Source organism: Procambarus clarkii, chromosome 81, assembly GCF_040958095.1.
Source record: "Procambarus clarkii isolate CNS0578487 chromosome 81, FALCON_Pclarkii_2.0, whole genome shotgun sequence".
NCBI lineage: Eukaryota > Metazoa > Arthropoda > Malacostraca > Decapoda > Cambaridae > Procambarus > Procambarus clarkii.
In genome coordinates this window covers 20,868,554-20,885,733 of record NC_091230.1, presented here as the reverse complement: position 1 = coordinate 20,885,733, position 17,180 = coordinate 20,868,554, and the positions used below count along the sequence as shown (strand labels likewise).

At 49.8% G+C, this 17,180-nt stretch overlaps 2 protein-coding genes across 6 annotated transcripts in view; one reads left to right on the top strand and one right to left on the bottom strand.

Moving 5' to 3' along the window:
• Positions 1-17,180, top strand: part of LOC123773203 (T-box transcription factor T-like) — a 214,721-nt gene that overhangs the window by 146,272 nt on the left and 51,269 nt on the right. The gene's annotated exons all lie outside the window — the stretch shown is intronic.
• Positions 1-17,180, bottom strand: part of LOC123773204 (T-box transcription factor T-like) — a 47,862-nt gene that overhangs the window by 2,251 nt on the left and 28,431 nt on the right. For both annotated transcript variants that reach the window (XM_069315275.1, XM_069315274.1), the window contains 5 exons: positions 9,871-9,966; positions 9,336-9,504; positions 6,799-6,948; positions 3,389-3,515; positions 2,948-3,136 (listed from right to left, as the gene is read on the bottom strand). In XM_069315275.1, the coding sequence (XP_069171376.1) occupies positions 2,948-3,136; positions 3,389-3,515; positions 6,799-6,948; positions 9,336-9,504; positions 9,871-9,966 (731 nt within the window). The remainder of the gene's footprint in view (positions 1-2,947; positions 3,137-3,388; positions 3,516-6,798; positions 6,949-9,335; positions 9,505-9,870; positions 9,967-17,180) is intronic.

Below are 17,180 nucleotides of genomic sequence, written 5' to 3'. Positions count from 1 at the left end.
TAAGAAAAATTGCCGGAACAAAAGTGGAAGTCTTCAAGGAAAAACTGGAAACTTTTCTGCATGAAGTGCCGGACCAACCGGGCTGTAGTTTGCATGTGGGCCCTCACAGTGAGGGCGTCCCATGAGGCCCTCACAGTGAAGGCGCCCCATGAGGCCCTCACAGTGAGGGCGCCCCATGAGGCCCTCACAGTGAGGGCGACATAAACATGTACTGGGAGATGGGTAACCCGGCCCCTTAGCACCCTCGTCCGCTGCCTCAATAATCCTCACCAATCTCTTGAGCAAACTTGTGAGCGTAATTAATTTATTGGTCACCTTGGGGAAGAAGGGCCCAAGCTGTGAGCTATCATCTCCTGTGACTGGCAGGCTGCTAGGAGGACCCAGCTATCATTTCCTGTGACTGGCAGGCTGCTAGGAGGACCCAGCTATCATCTCCTGTGACTGGCAGGCTGCTAGGAGGACCCAGCTATCATCTCCTGTGACTGGCAGGCTGCTAGGAGGACCCAGCTATTATCTACTGTAACTGGCAGGTTGCTAGGAGGACCCAGCTATTATCTACTGTAACTGGCAGGTTGCTAGGAGGACCCAGCTATTATCTACTGTAACTGGCAGGTTGCTAGGAGGACCCAGCTATCATCTACTGTGACTGGCAGGCTGCTAGGAGGACCTAGCTATCATCTACTGTGACTGGCAGGCTGCTAGGAGGATCCAGCTGTTATCTGGGTTATCATACACCGTCATCAATTACGCATAGATGTTCGCTTCTAGCAGACAATTACATTATACTTTTACCTGAGTACCACAAGAGGTTTACGCCGCTATGTTCGTCGATCAGTGAACATTGTACGAGCACTATCGGTCTGATCGGCTATCGTAAAAGGTACCGTCAATGCCGGCCCACACAGTCGATGGAAGCCACAAACACAAAGGACACTTTAGTGCCAATTCACAGCATCAACCATTGGGTTATCCGGCCATCGACCAGATGTGGTATAACACTCTTCAGGTCCAACCTCTGGGGGGGGGGGCGAGGCGGCGAGGACCAATCATATTGTTTGTCTTGTTTACTTGTCAGTGTTGCCAGAGGCACACACGCTGGGCTGACAAAGTATAGCATTAAAGGTTGTCATAAAACTGCACCCAGAGGTCGTAGCTTGGGGTGGTATGGTGACAGGTCGTAACCTGGGGTGGTATGCTGACAGGTCGTAACCTGGGGTGGTATGGTGACAGGTCGTAACCTGGGGTGGTATGCTGACAGGTCGTAGCCTGGGGTGGTATGCTGACAGGTCGTAACCTGGGGTGGTATGGTGACAGGTCGTAACCTGGGGTGGTATGCTGACAGGTCGTAGCCTGGGGTGGTATGGTGACAGGTCGTAACCTGGGGTGGTATGGTGACAGGTCGTAACCTGGGGTGGTATGCTGACAGGTCGTAGCCCGATAGGTTGTGGCCTGAGGACGTAGCCCGACAGATCGTAACCTGGGGTGGTATGCTGACAGGTCGTAGCCCGATGGGTTGTGGCCTGAGGACGTAGCCCGACAGATCGTAACCTGGGGTGGTATGCTGACAGGTCGTAGCCCGATAGGTTGTGGCCTGAGGACGTAGCCCGACAGATCGTAACCTGGGGTGGTATGCTGACAGGTCGTAGCCCGATAGGTTGTGGCCTGAGGACGTAGCCCGACAGATCGTAACCTGGGGTGGTATGGTGACAGGTCGTAGCCCGATGGGTTGTGGCCTGAGGACGTAGCCCGACAGATCGTAACCTCATTACTCAAGCTATACTAATTCATGATATCACAATCAGCAATCAAAACATTAACTAACAGCTGAGGAGTACACCAACACGGGTGAGGTCAGCAACACCTGTACACGGGTGGGGTCACCAACACCTGTACACGGGTGGGGTCACCAACACCTGTACACGGGTGGGGTCACCAACACCTGTACACGGGTGGGGTCACCAACACCTGTACACGGGTGGGGTCAGCAACACCTGTACATGGGTGGGGTCAGCAACACCTGTACACGGGTGGGGTCACCAACACCTGTACATGGGTGGGGTCACCAACACCTGTACACGGGTGGGGTCACCAACACCTGTACATGGGTGGGGTCACCAACACCTGTACATGGGTGGGGTCACCAACACCTGTACACGGGTGGGGTCACCAACACCTGTACACGGGTGGGGTCACCAACACCTGTACATGGGTGGGGTCAGCAACACCTGTACATGGGTGGGGTCAGCAACACCTGTACACGGGTGGGGTCAGCAACACCTGTACACGGGTGGGGTCAGCAACACCTGTACATGGGTGGGGTCAGCAACACCTGTACATGGGTGGGGTCAGCAACACCTGTACATGGGTGGGGTCAGCAACACCTGTACATGGGTGGGGTCAGCAACACCTGTACATGGGTGGGGTCACCAACACCTTTACCGCTGGGACCAGCAGCCTTCGTGAACTCCAGGATAAGTACATGGGGTTCACTGGAGTCACTTTCCTCCCGTGCAAACCTGCTTTACAACCTGTCTACCTCGCCACAGCTGCGTCATTTGCGTACACAGGCGTAGCTCACCGGCATCTGTTTACCATTGTATAATTATTATCCGTCTGTGTAACTAACCACCCCCAGTGTAACTATCCACCACACCAGTGTAACTATCCACTACCCCAGTGTAACTATCCACCACCCCCAGTGTAACTATCCACCACCCCCAGTGTAACTATCCACCACAACTATCAGGAATGTGACTCCTATGAATTTCCTATCATTTACGATAGTCCAGGTCTTATGTAGCCAGAGAGGAATACAAACTTCACGTACACACAAATAACAGTTTCACTTGGCGGTGAACAGATGAGAAGAGAAATGCGCGGTAAATGTAAACAAATAAGAAGAGAAACATGCGGTAAATGAGAACCAATGAGAAGGGTCGTGTCTCACCAGGCGGGGTCCTGGAGGTCCTGGGGGTGGGGGAGGTGTAGGGGACCACCCGGTGATTCCTCATGTTGACAGCAATGCGGGAGGAGAGCGTGACGGGGGGCGGAGCGAGCCCCACCCCTGAGGGCGGAGCCTGTCCGTAGGCCACACCCCCGCTGCACATCCCTGCCCCGCCTCCCATGTACCATCCATCTGTGTGCCCAAAGATTAGATGATTAGTATGACGATGCCTTGAGCTGATTGGGCTGTGAATAGGCTGGGTGGAGCCTATGTCTATATAAATCTTAATAAGATTTTTCAGGATATATGATATACGAAAAGAATATAAGCAGAGGAATATATCATGAACCACTACTGCTTGAAGAGTCATGCACTGTGAACATGCCTACTAAATACTATAATATCTGAACCCCAGAGGGAATGAGGCCTACAGGTGACGCCTACACTGCTGGTGGTGGTGGTGTTGGGGGTAGGCGGCCATCATGTCCCGCTGTCCGTGGAGGTCTGGCCGCTCCTTCGGGTCCTGGAACGCCTTAGCGAAGGGGTTGTACTTGATCTTGAGATGCGTCACCTGTGTAGGGGGAGACAAGAGGCTCGTCAGTGTCTTGCCACACCTTGTGGGGCTCGTCAGTGTCTTGCCACACCATGTGGGGCTCGTCAGTGTCTTGCCACACCTTGTGGGGCTCGTCAGTGTCTTCCCACACCATGTGGGGCTCGTCAGTGTCTTGCCACACCATGTGGGGCTCGTCAGTGTCTTGCCACACCATGTGGGGCTCGTCAGTGTCTTGCCACACCATGTGGGGCTCGTCAGTGTCTTGCCACACCATGTGGGGCTCGTCAGTGTCTTGCCACACCATGTGGGGCTCGTCAGTGTCTTGCCACACCATGTGGGGCTCGTCAGTGTCTTGCCACACCATGTGGGGCTCGTCAGTGTCTTGCCACACCATGTGGGGCTCGTCAGTGTCTTGCCACACCATGTGGGGCTCGTCAGTGTCTTGCCACACCATGTGGGGCTCGTCAGTGTCTTGCCACACCTTGTGGGGCTCGTCAGTGTCTTGCCACACCTTGTGGGGCTCGTCAGTGTCTTGCCACACCATGTGGGGCTCGTCAGTGTCTTGCCACACCATGTGGGGCTCGTCAGTGTCTTGCCACACCATGTGGGGCTCGTCAGTGTCTTGCCACACCTTGTGGGGCTCGTCAGTGTCTTGCCACACCTTGTGGGGCTCGTCAGTGTCTTGCCACACCTTGTGGGGCTCGTCAGTGTCTTGCCACACCTTGTGGGGCTCGTCAGTGTCTTGCCACACCTTGTGGGGCTCGTCAGTGTCTTGCCACACCTTGTGGGGCTCGTCAGTGTCTTGCCACACCATGTGGGGCTCGTCAGTGTCTTGCCACACCTTGTGGGGCTCGTCAGTGTCTTGCCACACCATGTGGGGCTCGTCAGTGTCTTGCCACACCATGTGGGGCTCGTCAGTGTCTTGCCACACCTTGTGGGGCTCGTCAGTGTCTTGCCACACCTTGTGGGGCTCGTCAGTGTCTTGCCACACCATGTGGGGCTCGTCAGTGTCTTGCCACACCATGTGGGGCTCGTCAGTGTCTTGCCACACCTTGTGGGGCTCGTCAGTGTCTTGCCACACCTTGTGGGGCTCGTCAGTGTCTTGCCACACCTTGTGGGGCTCGTCAGTGTCTTGCCACACCATGTGGGGCTCGTCAGTGTCTTGCCACACCATGTGGGGCTCGTCACCTATTAATTAACTACTGTATTATGTACCTGAGGAGCAGGATTCGAACCTATACTTTGGGTATTCTGAGGTTGCTTTGCTTTTTTGACCATGTCTTGGTGTCGTGGTATAAGGCGTGTGCTTAAGGAGTATCCAGGGGATAGGTTCGAATCCTCTTCGCGGCTCCTACTGATTTTCTCACTGATATATCACGTCAATGGGGTTTAATTGTGATTTGTGTATATTTTATAAATACAAGTTTCTTCTTCTTCTTCTTCTTATTATTATTATTATTACTATCATTAGAATTATTATTATTATAATTAGAATTATTATTATTATTAATTATTATTATTATTATTATTATTATTATTATATAAGTATGGCATAACTAAAACCTTTCAAGGGTAACAATAAATGGATAATATCAATAATGATTCCAATAATATTTTATAACTATTTTTATTGTTAATTCCAACTAAATTATTTATTAATGGTTTACATTCCAATTACCTCGTCAGACTCTGGGGTGTCTGTGAAGGTAAGGGCTCACTGGAGTAAGGGGCTTATTGGAGAAAGGGGCGTGAGGTAAGGGCTCACTGGAGTAAGGGGCTTATTGGAGAAAGGGGCGTGAGGTAAGGGCTCTCTGGAGTAAGGGGCGTGAGGTAAGGGCTCTCTGGAGTAAGGGACGTGAGGAAAGGGCTCACTGGAGTAAGGGGCGTGAGGTACGGGCTCACTGGAGTAAGGGGCTCTGGAGTGACTGACGAGGTAAGGGCTCTGTGGACTGGGACGTGAGGTAAGCTGGCCTCTCCGGAGTAACTTCCCACACCAGAGCCGTGTCGTGCCTCTTAACACAAGACCACCTTATCTTTATGGCTCTTGCTCACGTATTGAACAGATCGCGACGCCTACTTTGGTAATAAAAGAAAACGGTTGTATGATAAGCTTAACAAATTTAAGAAGCAGGTGTACGTTGATTCCCGTACTTGGGTGTGGCAGGGGGGAGTGTAGTGTCACTGGGGTGTGGCAGGGAGTGTAGTGTTACTGGGGTGTGTCAGGGAGTGTAGTGTTACTGGGGTGTGTCAGGGAGTGTAGTGTTACTGGGGTGTGTCAGGGAGTGTAGTGTTACTGGGGTGTGTCAGGGAGTGTAGTGTTACTGGGGTGTGTCAGGGAGTGTAGTGTTACTGGGGTGTGTCAGGGGGTGTGTAGTGTTACTGGGGTGTGGCAGGGAGTGTAGTGTTACTGGGGTGTGTCAGGGGGTGTAGTGTTACTGGGGTGTGGCAGGGAGTGTAGTGTTACTGGGGTGTGGCAGGGAGTGTAGTGTTACTGGGGTGTGTCAGGGGGTGTAGTGTTACTGGGGTGTGTCAGGGGGTGTAGTGTTACTGGGGTGTGGCAGGGAGTGTAGTGTTACTGGGGTGTAGTGTTACTGGGGTGTGTCAGGGGGTGTAGTGTTACTGGGGTGTGTCAGGGGTGTGTCAGGGGTGTAGTGTTACTGGGGTATGTCAGGGGGTGTAGTGTTACTGTGGTGTGTCAGGGGTGTAGTGTTACTGGGGTGTGTCAGGGGGTGTAGTGTTACTGGAGTGTGGCAGGGAGTGTAGTGTTACTGTGGTGTGGCAGGGAGTGTAGTGTTACTGGGGTGTGTCAGGGGTGTAGTGTTACTGGGGTGTGTCAGGGGTGTAGTGTTACTGGGGTGTGTCAGGGGGTGTAGTGTTACTGTGGTGTGTCAGGGGTGTAGTGTTACTGGGGTGTGGCAGGAGTGTGTAGTGTTACTGTGGTGTGTCAGGGGGTGTAGTGTTACTGTGGTGCATCTGGGAGTGTGTAGTGTTACTGGGGTGTGTCAGGCGTGGGGGGGGGGTGAGGTCTGGGAGGTTGACCACATGAAGTATTTACGAGCGCTGGAGCGTAGGAAAGCTACGCTATACGGATATATATAGAGGAAGCTGCGATTAACTCCGCCTCTTGAGCCTCTACAAGACTGACCACGGTTTCCGAACACTTTATTAGCGTTAACAAAAAGTGTTTCACTTTTCAATAATATGTCTGACTTTTGTGTGGCTGGGTAATTCCATGAACAGGCCGAGAGCTCTCATTGGCTCTCTTGTTCTCCTCAAAGAACTGTGGAAGAGTGGCACTGACCTCCTCGTTCTGGTAGGCGGTGACAGCGATGAACTGGCACTCAGGGAAGGTGTGGCAGGAGATTATCCGCTGCTGCTGCTCCTTATCCACCTGGACCACCTGCACCACCCGCAAGCGGGGCTCGTACTTGTGCAGGCTGTTGAGCATAATCTGTGGGAGGAGGAGGAGGTGGTGAGGCTCAGGTCTGGGGGAGGGGGAGGTGGTGAGGCTCAGGTCTGGGGGTGGGGGAGGTGGTGAGGCTCAGGTCTGGGGGAGGAGGAGGTGGTGAGGCTCAGGTCTGGGGGAGGAGGAGGTGGTGAGGCTCAGGTCTGGAGGAGGAGGTGGTGAGGCTCAGGTCTGGGGGAGGTGGTGAGGCTCAGGTCTGGGGGAGGTGGAGGTGGTGAGGCTCAGGTCTGGGGGAGGAGGAGGTGGTGAGGCTCAGGTCTGGGGGAGGAGGAGGTGGTGAGGCTCAGGTCTGGGGGAGGGGGAGGTGGTGAGGCTCAGGTCTGGGGGAGGTGGTGAAGCTCAGGTCTAGGGGAGGTGGTGAGGCTCAGGTCTGGGGGAGGGGGGGGGGTGTTGAGGCTCAGGTCTGGGGGAGGAGGAGGTGGTGAGGCTCAGGTCTGGGGGAGGAGGTGGTGAGGCTCAGGTCTGGGGGAGGAGGAGGAGGTGGTGAGGCTCAGGTCTGGGGGAGGAGGAGGAGGTGGTGAGGCTCAGGTCTGGGGGAGGAGGAGGTGGTGAGGCATAGGTCTAGGGGAGGGACAGGTGAGCAAGGCAGGACGCATGGCAAGGTGCATTATACAGTAAGAGCCAAGGTGTATGACAGTATATGGGGCAGGGTGTATGACAGTATATGGGGCAGGGTGTATGACAGTATATGGGGCAGGGTGTATGACAGTATATGGGGCAGGGTGTATGACAGTATATGGGGCAGGGTGTATGACAGTATATGGGGCAGGGTGTATGACTGTGTATGGGGCAGGGTGTATGACAGTATATGGGGCAGGGTGTATGACAGTATATGGGGCAGGGTCCAGGATACATGGCAGGGAACACAACAGGGAACAAGGCAGAATACTTGGTACACCAACAAGTCAAAGTGACCACATCACAACCCTACGAACCTTCACAACACAAACACATAAGTCAATACACACACACAGTGTATATAATCTTGCTAATTAACACATCAATTATAATAATTAAAGAAAATGCCACATCTAAACTCTTAGCGCCCTCAAGGTCCCCCCCCCCCCCAAGGAGGTCTCCCGCCTACAGTATGAGGCTAATGTAGACCTTTAGTTCGGGTTTATTGGTCGTGGCAGGTCCCGGGAGGTGTCCGGTGTCCTCAGGGTATTTATTGGAGCTGTAAAATGATGCTTCTAAAGATTTTAAATGGTCAATAAGTAGCGTAATACAGGGCACAGGCCCTGGGAGGTCCCGGCACGCCACCACTGACCTCCAGACTCCAGGCGGCGGCCAGCGGTGGCGAGCACACACTGAGGCTGACAGCGGGAGGCGCGGCGGTGTGCTCCGAGTGGTGGTGGTGGTGAGGGAGAGCCACGAGTGGTGGTGGTGGTGAGGGAGAGCCACGAGTGGTGGTGGTGGTGAGGGAGAGCCACGAGTGGTGGTGGTGGTGAGGGAGAGCCACGAGTGGTGGTGGTGGTGAGGGAGAGCCACGAGTGGTGGTGGTGGTGAGGGAGAGCCACGAGTGGTGGTGGTGGTGAGGGAGAGACACGAGTGACAGTAGCGAGGGAGAGCCTTACGGTGCACGAGGTGCCACAATCAAACAGTTAAACACCTACCACAAGCCAGGATGGACGCCCAGCGGAGGGACCCGTCGGACCTTCGTCCCGTCACCATAGACCTCCACAACCTCACATTAACGCACAATTAACACCAAAACTATTTTCTGTCATATGTTGAACAAAGTGTTATAATTTTTTCTTTTTAGTCAATCTTATATCTATCTTAAAAAGGGGAAACTTGTTTATTAGGGAGAATAAACCGAGGGTGTTTTGGAATTGAGGCCGTGCCGGGTCGTGGGAGGGAGGGAGGGTGTGACGGGCTGAGGGAGGGGGGGCCGTGACGGGAAGAGGGTGTGACGGGTAGAGGGAAGGAGGGCGAGTGTGACCCACACGGGGACAGAGAGACTGGTGCCATCTCTCATAAAACACAACCACTGACCCTCCTCCATTATGGGTTTATGTTACTTTATCATCCCTGTTTTTCTGACGACTTTTAATTGTCGGGCGGCGTGGCTTGTCAATCCATGGTCACATCAGCTGAGACGTGGTCTACACACTCCAACTATCCGTCAAAATGCCACCAACATCATCATGCAGCAGAACTCACATGAAGTTGGAACCTCCTACACAGATCTAAACTGGCCATGGCCTTATTTTAAAGATTCAAGGGCAGAAAATACCAAACTAACCCACACCCACGGTGAGAAGGGTGTCCTTGAGACTCAGCGTTCGCATGACTTATCGGCAGCGCCGACTTCAAGATCCGTGCTTGTTATGTCCGTTAGCATGTAAGACAATGGTCGGGACTCTCACCTGGCCGTTGTTGTTGGACTTGTTGGTCAGCTTGACCTTGATGAAGGAGACGGGGTCCTTCATCCAGTGGCTGCCGAAGTTCGGGGAGTCGGAGTGCATGTAGACGGCTGACGGCGGGGCCATCTCGGGCTTGCCCCCAGGAACCCATTCCCCATTCACGTACTTCCACCTGTAACACACAATAAGACTTTAGGGAATGCACTTTGATCAGCCACTATCTAGCACAGGCTAGCTAGGTCTTTATACATATTTATTCACAACCATGTGAGGTTGGTCAGCAGAGAGTCGGAACGTCCTGAACCTGATAATTATCAAAACAAGAATTCGGCAATGAATTTTGCATGTGCTGAATCACAAGATAACACAGGTTTCTTTACCTGAGGAAGTCGACCTGGTCAAACTCTAACAGCATCTTACCTGTGGGAGTCGATCAGGACAAACTCTAACAGCATCTTACCTGTGGGAGTCGACCTGGTCAAACTGTAAGAGCATCTTACCTGTGGGAGTCGACCTGGACAAACTAACAGCATCTTACCTGTGGGAGTCGACCTGGACAAAGTCGAGAAATATGGAGTACATGGCCGAAGGCTCGAGGTCCCCCACAGACACCTTCACCACAGGGAACATCTTCCTGCAACGAAAGCCACAACATTAGACACATGCAACGTAAATATTGGTAGTCATCATAGTTATCAGTTATCCAGTAACGTTATCCTTGATCTTACCTACCGGCATATAAGTCTTAAAAAAATGGATATTCATGCCGGTATTTACAGATCTGTTAACGTCTAAGGGAACTGCAGAAAGCCTATCTCGAGGCAGCTCCTACTTAAGAGCTACCCAAGCTCATTCATTTATGTCACACCTGCGCTTGAAACAGTCCCTAATATGGTACCATGGCATGGCTCTCTACTCCTATAAGGAGCTATAGAGTATTTTCGTAATTATTAAAATAAATTATTGCAATTTAATCACAACTCACTATTTTGGTTACATCTATAATCCCATTTCATTACGCTAACTTAAATATTAAATGATCTTTCAAGTCAAATACATTAAACATATAAGTTCATTTTATATATTTCATATTACAATTAATGTAATTGTTTTATCTTATGTTGAAACAAAATAATTCACGTTATATATCAACAGTTTTTAAGGTCTTAGTTATTGGGAAAATGACTGGGAAAATTGTTATTTTTTACGAATGTATATATATATATATATATATATATATATATATATATATATATATATATTTTATTAAATATGACCGAAAAAGTAAGATTAATAATTCTAACACGAATTTTCTCAATCTTTCGTACATTATGCTTCACTGTTGGAGGTAAATCAAAAATCACTTCTCCAAAATTCATTTTTATTTCTAGTCTGACGCGACACGGGCGCGTTTCGTAAAACTTATTACATTTTCAAAGACTTCACAAATACACAACTGATTAGAACTTGCATTTCCCTGATTTTATATCTACTTTTGAGTGAGGTGGGAAGGGTGATGTGGCATTACATTTGAGTGAGGTGGGAAGGATGATGTGGCATTAGAGGATATTAATAGGGTATTAAAAGTATCAACACAAGACAGAACACGAAACAATGGATATTGAATAGAAGTGTTTGTAGAAAGCCTATTGGTCCATATTTCTTGATGCTTCTATATTGGAGCGGAGTCTTGAGGTGGGTAGAATATAGTTGTGCAATAATTGGCTGTTGATTGCTGGTGTTGACTTCTTGATGTGTAGTGCCTCGCAAACGTCAAGCCGCCTGCTATCGCTGTATCTATCGATGATTTCTGTGTTGTTTACTAGGATTTCTCTGGCGATGGTTTGGTTATGGGAAGAGATTATATGTTCCTTAATGGAGCCCTGTTGTTTATGCATCGTTAAACGCCTAGAAAGAGATGTTGTTGTCTTGCCTATATACTGGGTTTTTTGGAGCTTACAGTCCCCAAGTGGGCATTTGAAGGCATAGACGACGTTAGTCTCTTTTAAAGCGTTCTGTTTCGTGTCTGGAGAGTTTCTCATGAGTAGGCTGGCCGTTTTTCTGGTTTTATAGAAAAATTTAAATCTTTAAAATTTAAAAATTTAAAAGAAAAATCTGGTTTATAAAAACGGCCAGCCTACTCATGAGAAACTCTCCAGACACGAAACAGAACGCTTTAAAAGAGACTAACGTCGTCTATGCCTTCAAATGCCCACTTGGGGACTGTAAGCTCCAAAAAACCCAGTATATAGGCAAGACAACAACATCTCTTTCTAGGCGTTTAACGATGCATAAACAACAGGGCTCCATTAAGGAACATATAATCTCTTCCCATAACCAAACCATCGCCAGAGAAATCCTAGTAAACAACACAGAAATCATCGATAGATACAGCGATAGCAGGCGGCTTGACGTTTGCGAGGCACTACACATCAAGAAGTCAACACCAGCAATCAACAGCCAATTATTGCACAACTATATTCTACCCACCTCAAGACTCCGCTCCAATATAGAAGCATCAAGAAATATGGACCAATAGGCTTTCTACAAACACTTCTATTCAATATCCATTGTTTCGTGTTCTGTCTTGTGTTGATACTTTTAATACCCTATTAATATCCTCTAATGCCACATCATCCTTCCCACCTCACTCAAATGTAATGCCACATCACCCTTCCCACCTCACTCAAAAGTAGATATAAAATCAGGGAAATGCAAGTTCTAATCAGTTGTGTATTTGTGAAGTCTTTGAAAATGTAATAAGTTTTACGAAACGCGCCCGTGTCGCGTCAGACTAGAAATAAAAATGAATTTTGGAGAAGTGATTTTTGATTTACCTCCAACAGTGAAGCATAATGTACGAAAGATTGAGAAAATTCGTGTTAGAATTATTAATCTTACTTTTTCGGTCATATTTAATAAAATATGTCTACAGGAAAGACTGCTACCAAAATATACTAATATATATATATATATATATATATATATATATATATATATATATATATATATATATATATATATATATATATATATATATATAAAATACAACCTAGTATTAACTACACGTATCTCTATTTATCATACATTGTTGTATATCTGCGCGATTACCTTGCATCTGTGCTACACCTGTTCCACAACTGTATTTGTGTCGTAAATGCCATCAGCTGTGTTTGGACTCCATATTGGTCTCAAGTTTTATAAAATAAATGATTCCTTGGCAAGTTCTCCGTCTCCTGGAGTACCAGCATACAGTATACCCACATAGTACCACCAGACAGTATATATATAAAATATACCCATATCAAGAACAGACAGTATACCCAGTTCACGCCAACACGGTGGATATACTCGTCCACACTCATTAGTACTCAATGAGGCGTTAAAGCCAAGCCAATTGGTCGCACACAAGCAGGAAAAATAAGTTCATATGGTTATACTGGTGAGGACTGGACCCTCACGGTTGGTGATGGTGCCTGGTGAGGACTGGACCCTCACGGTTGGTGATGGTGCCTGGTGTATACTGGACCCTCACGGTTGGTGATGGTGCCTGGTGAGGACTGGACCCTCATGGTTGGTGATGGTGCCTGGTAAGGACTGGACCCTCACGGTTGGTGATGGCGCCTGGTGAGGACTGGACCCTCATGGTTGGTGATGGCGCCTGGTGAGGACTGGACCCTCACGGTTGGTGATGGCGCCTGGTGAGGACTGGACCCTCACGGTTGGTGATGGCGCCTCGTGAGGACTGGACCCTCACGGTTGGTGATGGCGCCTCGTGAGGACTGGACCCTCACGGTTGGTGATGGCGCCTCGTGAGGATGTGACTTCCGTGAGTATCAACCCGTGAGCAGTCACAGGACTGGTGACGAATAGGAAAGAGGGGAAAAGGGGGATAACAAAGACAATAAAGAGAGAGTGAGATAAATGATGGTAAGAGGGAGCAAGTGAGGGAGAGGAAAGTGAAAAGGATGAGATAAGAAAGATGGTAGACAGTGTGAGAAGGGAAGGAGGGAGGGGGGGAGTTATTTTAAGGTGGGAGGTAATGAGTAACATCTGGGAGGATGGAAGTGTGTGGGTGAGTGGGAGGCTGCAGGTGTGTGTGTGTGTGTGTGTGGCGGAGGAGGAGGAGCAAGAGGGCGCAAGCAGACGAGACGTCGGCGACTACAAAGACACTTTTATTGCAGTCTCTCACCCGCGGCCACTATTAAGCTTGTTATAAAACCCCGCCATATCCCGATCACCGCCGCCCACATCTCAACCCTTGCACGCGCCTGCGTCTTGGGCTCCGGTCGTCGTCGTCGCCGTCGCCCGCACCTCCTCCTTCGGAGTCCCTGATGGGGTGCTTAGCCTTGGTCTGGGATCCAAGGCCGATCCCAGAGCTTGGTGAGGCCAGGTCTCGAACCTGGAACTGACGAATTGTTTAGAGAAGCGCCGCTGAATTAAGCCACGGAGATGATATCAGACGAAGGAGAGTGGAGGCTACACAGAGTAAGTTACGGTCGGTCCGTACCGGAGATGTTTCCTCGGTCCGTACCGGAGATGTTGCCTCGGTCCGTACCGGAGATGTTGCCTCGGTCCGTACCGGAGATGTTCCCTCGGTCCGTACCGGAGATGTTGCCTCGGTCCGTACCGGAGATGTTGCCTCGGTCCGTACCGGAGATGTTTCCTCGGTCCGTACCGGAGATGTTTCCTCGGTCCGTACCGGAGATGTTTCCTCGGTCCGTACCGGAGATGTTGCCTCGGTCCGTACCGGAGATGTTGCCTCGGTCCGTACCGGAGATGTTGCCTCGGTCCGTACCGGAGATGTTGCCTCGGTCCGTACCGGAGATGTTGCCTCGGTCCGTACCGGAGATGTTTCCTCGGTCCGTACCGGAGATGTTTCCTCGGTCCGTACCGATGTTGCCTCGGTCCGTACCGGAGATGTTTCCTCGGTCCGTACCGGAGATGTTTCCTCGGTCCGTACCGGAGATGTTGCCTCGGTCCGTACCGGAGATGTTTCCTCGGTCCGTACCGGAGATGTTCCCTCGGTCCGTACCGGAGATGTTGCCTCGGTCCGTACCGGAGAAACATCAGCGTACCGCCAGAGCAGCTCTCTCGCACGCAAACACCAATCCAAGATGCTTATAGTCAGGCATCAGGAACGACCTTGTGCACTGTGACAGGTGTGTGTATTCACCTATATGTGCCTGCAGGATCGGCCGTGAGCTCTTGGGCCCCACCTTTCTACCCGCCGATTATCGAACACAATGACACCTGTCCTGTTTCTTTATCATATTTAGCGTGTGTGTGTATTCACCTAGTTGTATTCACCTCGTTGTGTTTGCGGGGGTTGAGCTCTGGCTCTTTGGTCCCGCCTCTCAACCGTCAATCAACAGGTGTACAGATTCCTGAGCCTATCGGGCTCTGTCATATCTACACTTGAAACTGTGTATGGAGTGAGCCTCCACCACATCACCCCCTAATGCATTCCATTTGTCAACCACTCTGACACTAAAAAAGTTCTTTCTAATATCTCTGTGGCTCATTTGGGCACTCAGTTTCCACCTGTGTCCCCTTGTGCGTGTTCCCCTTGTGTTAAATAGACTGTCTTTATCTACCCTATCAATCCCCTTCAGAATCTTGAATGTGGTGATCATGTCCCCCCTAACTCTTCTGTCTTCCAGCGAAGTGAGGTTTAATTCCCGTAGTCTCTCCTCGTAGCTCATACCTCTCAGCTCGGGTACTAGTCTGGTGGCAAACCTTTGAACCTTTTCCAGTTTAGTCTTATCCTTGACTAGATATGGACTCCATGCTGGGGCTGCATACTCCAGGATTGGCCTGACATATGTGGTATACAAAGTTCTGAATGATTCTTTACACAAGTTTCTGAATGCCGTTCGTATGTTGGCCAGCCTGGCATATGCCGCTGATGTTATCCGCTTGATATGTGCTGCAGGAGACAGGTCTGGCGTGATATCAACCCCCAAGTCTTTTTCCTTCTCTGACTCCTGAAGAATTTCCTCTCCCAGATGATACCTTGTATCTGGCCTCCTGCTCCCTACACCTATCTTCATTACATTACATTTGGTTGGGTTAAACTCTAACAACCATTTGTTCGACCATTCCTTCAGCTTGTCTAGGTCTTCTTGAAGCCTCAAACAGTCCTCTTCTGTTTTAATCCTTCTCATAATTTTAGCATCGTCCGCAAACATTGAGAGAAATGAATCGATACCCTCCGGGAGATCATTTACATATATCAGAAACAAGATAGGACCGAGTACAGAGCCCTGTGGGACTCCACTGGTAACACACACACACTTGTGTGTGTGTGTGTGTGTGTGTGTGTGTGTGTGTGTGTGTGTGTGTGTGTGTGTGTGTGTGTGTGTGTGCGCGTGCGAGTGTGTGTGCCACAGCTGCGAGGAACACAGGGACCAGGGGGAGCGGAGACAGGGGCCCCGCGGGCCACCATATTCAACAGGTACAAGAGCCAGCCTCCGTATAATGCGGCTGGACACCATAACTACATTAGTCTCTTGAAAGTAAATTAACAATATACCGATTTTACAGTTAAAAGGGGCCATATAATCCTTTTTTTATATAACGTACTAGTATTGGCAGAGTAAAAGCGTAGACTTGGCAACATGCGTGCACTCACGCACACACACACACACACACACACACACACACACACACACACCAAGTGTTCATTGTGATGAGCAAGTGAATGAGCTATACCGGGAGGGGGGGAGGGAGGAGGGGGAAGAAGGTTCAACCTATCCTCTCACATAACACAATATTTCGACGTAAAAACCCACAACGTCAAAGTATAGTGAATTACAAATCCTCGCGGCTCGCAAGATTGACGTGATGTCCCGTGTTCTAGTCGTGGGTCCTCAGGTGGGTTAGGTTCGGGCAATTTGGTCCATCATTTTAGTGACGTTGAGAACGCTCTCGCTAGGAGGAGAGTGGCGGGAGAAATGGGCACTACCAACGAGGAAGAGTGAGGGGGAGGAATGAGCTATACTGGCGGGGCGAATGAGCTATAATGAGAGGAGGAATGAGCAATCTCCTCAACTTAAAAGGAGAATAAGAACATTAGCAACGGCTATTATAATCAAAATGAAGAAAGCTTAGTATAGTTCATACGTGACGTTTTCTGTTTATCCCTAACCCGTACTCATATATTTGTTTATAAGCAACACTATAAACTATCCTGGCGCGTGTTTACCATGCTACCCGGTAACCTGTTCCGCAAGTCTACATTCCAACTTCCAATCCGGTATTTACCTAATTGTGTTCTGAACCAATCCAATATTTACCTAATTATTTACTCTTGGCCGCTCTAGAGCCCGTACGGATAACCCGTTGGCCACATGTGGTCGCCAAAATGCGTTGCCAACTTGATTTAGGTGAACCAGAGGTAATATATTATGAATATTTTCGATTTTCGTTAAAAATAGGTTCTTATTCACCGCAAAAACCGCGAGATTAGTTTAACTGTTTCCACGCGACTGTGGCCGGTTCTACGCGACTGTGGCCGGTTCTACGCGGCTGTGGCCGGTTCTACGCGGCTGTGGCCGGTTCTACGCGGCTGTGGCCGGTTCTACGCGACTGTGGCCGGTTCTACGCGACCGTGGCCGGATCTACGCAACTGCGGGCGTCTTCGTTCTTTCAATCACCACCCTGTAAAATAATGCACCGGTTTAGCCTAACCGGAAACGTCAATATCTAGGCTACCCACCGAACCTACTGGCGCCCATTAAGCGTCAATATTGCGGTGATTGTAATTCCCCCTAAGAGGGGTCAGTAGCGTACAAAATGTTCATTAAGAGGACGAGGCTGGTGGATCACCAGGAACCGCCCTCGCCT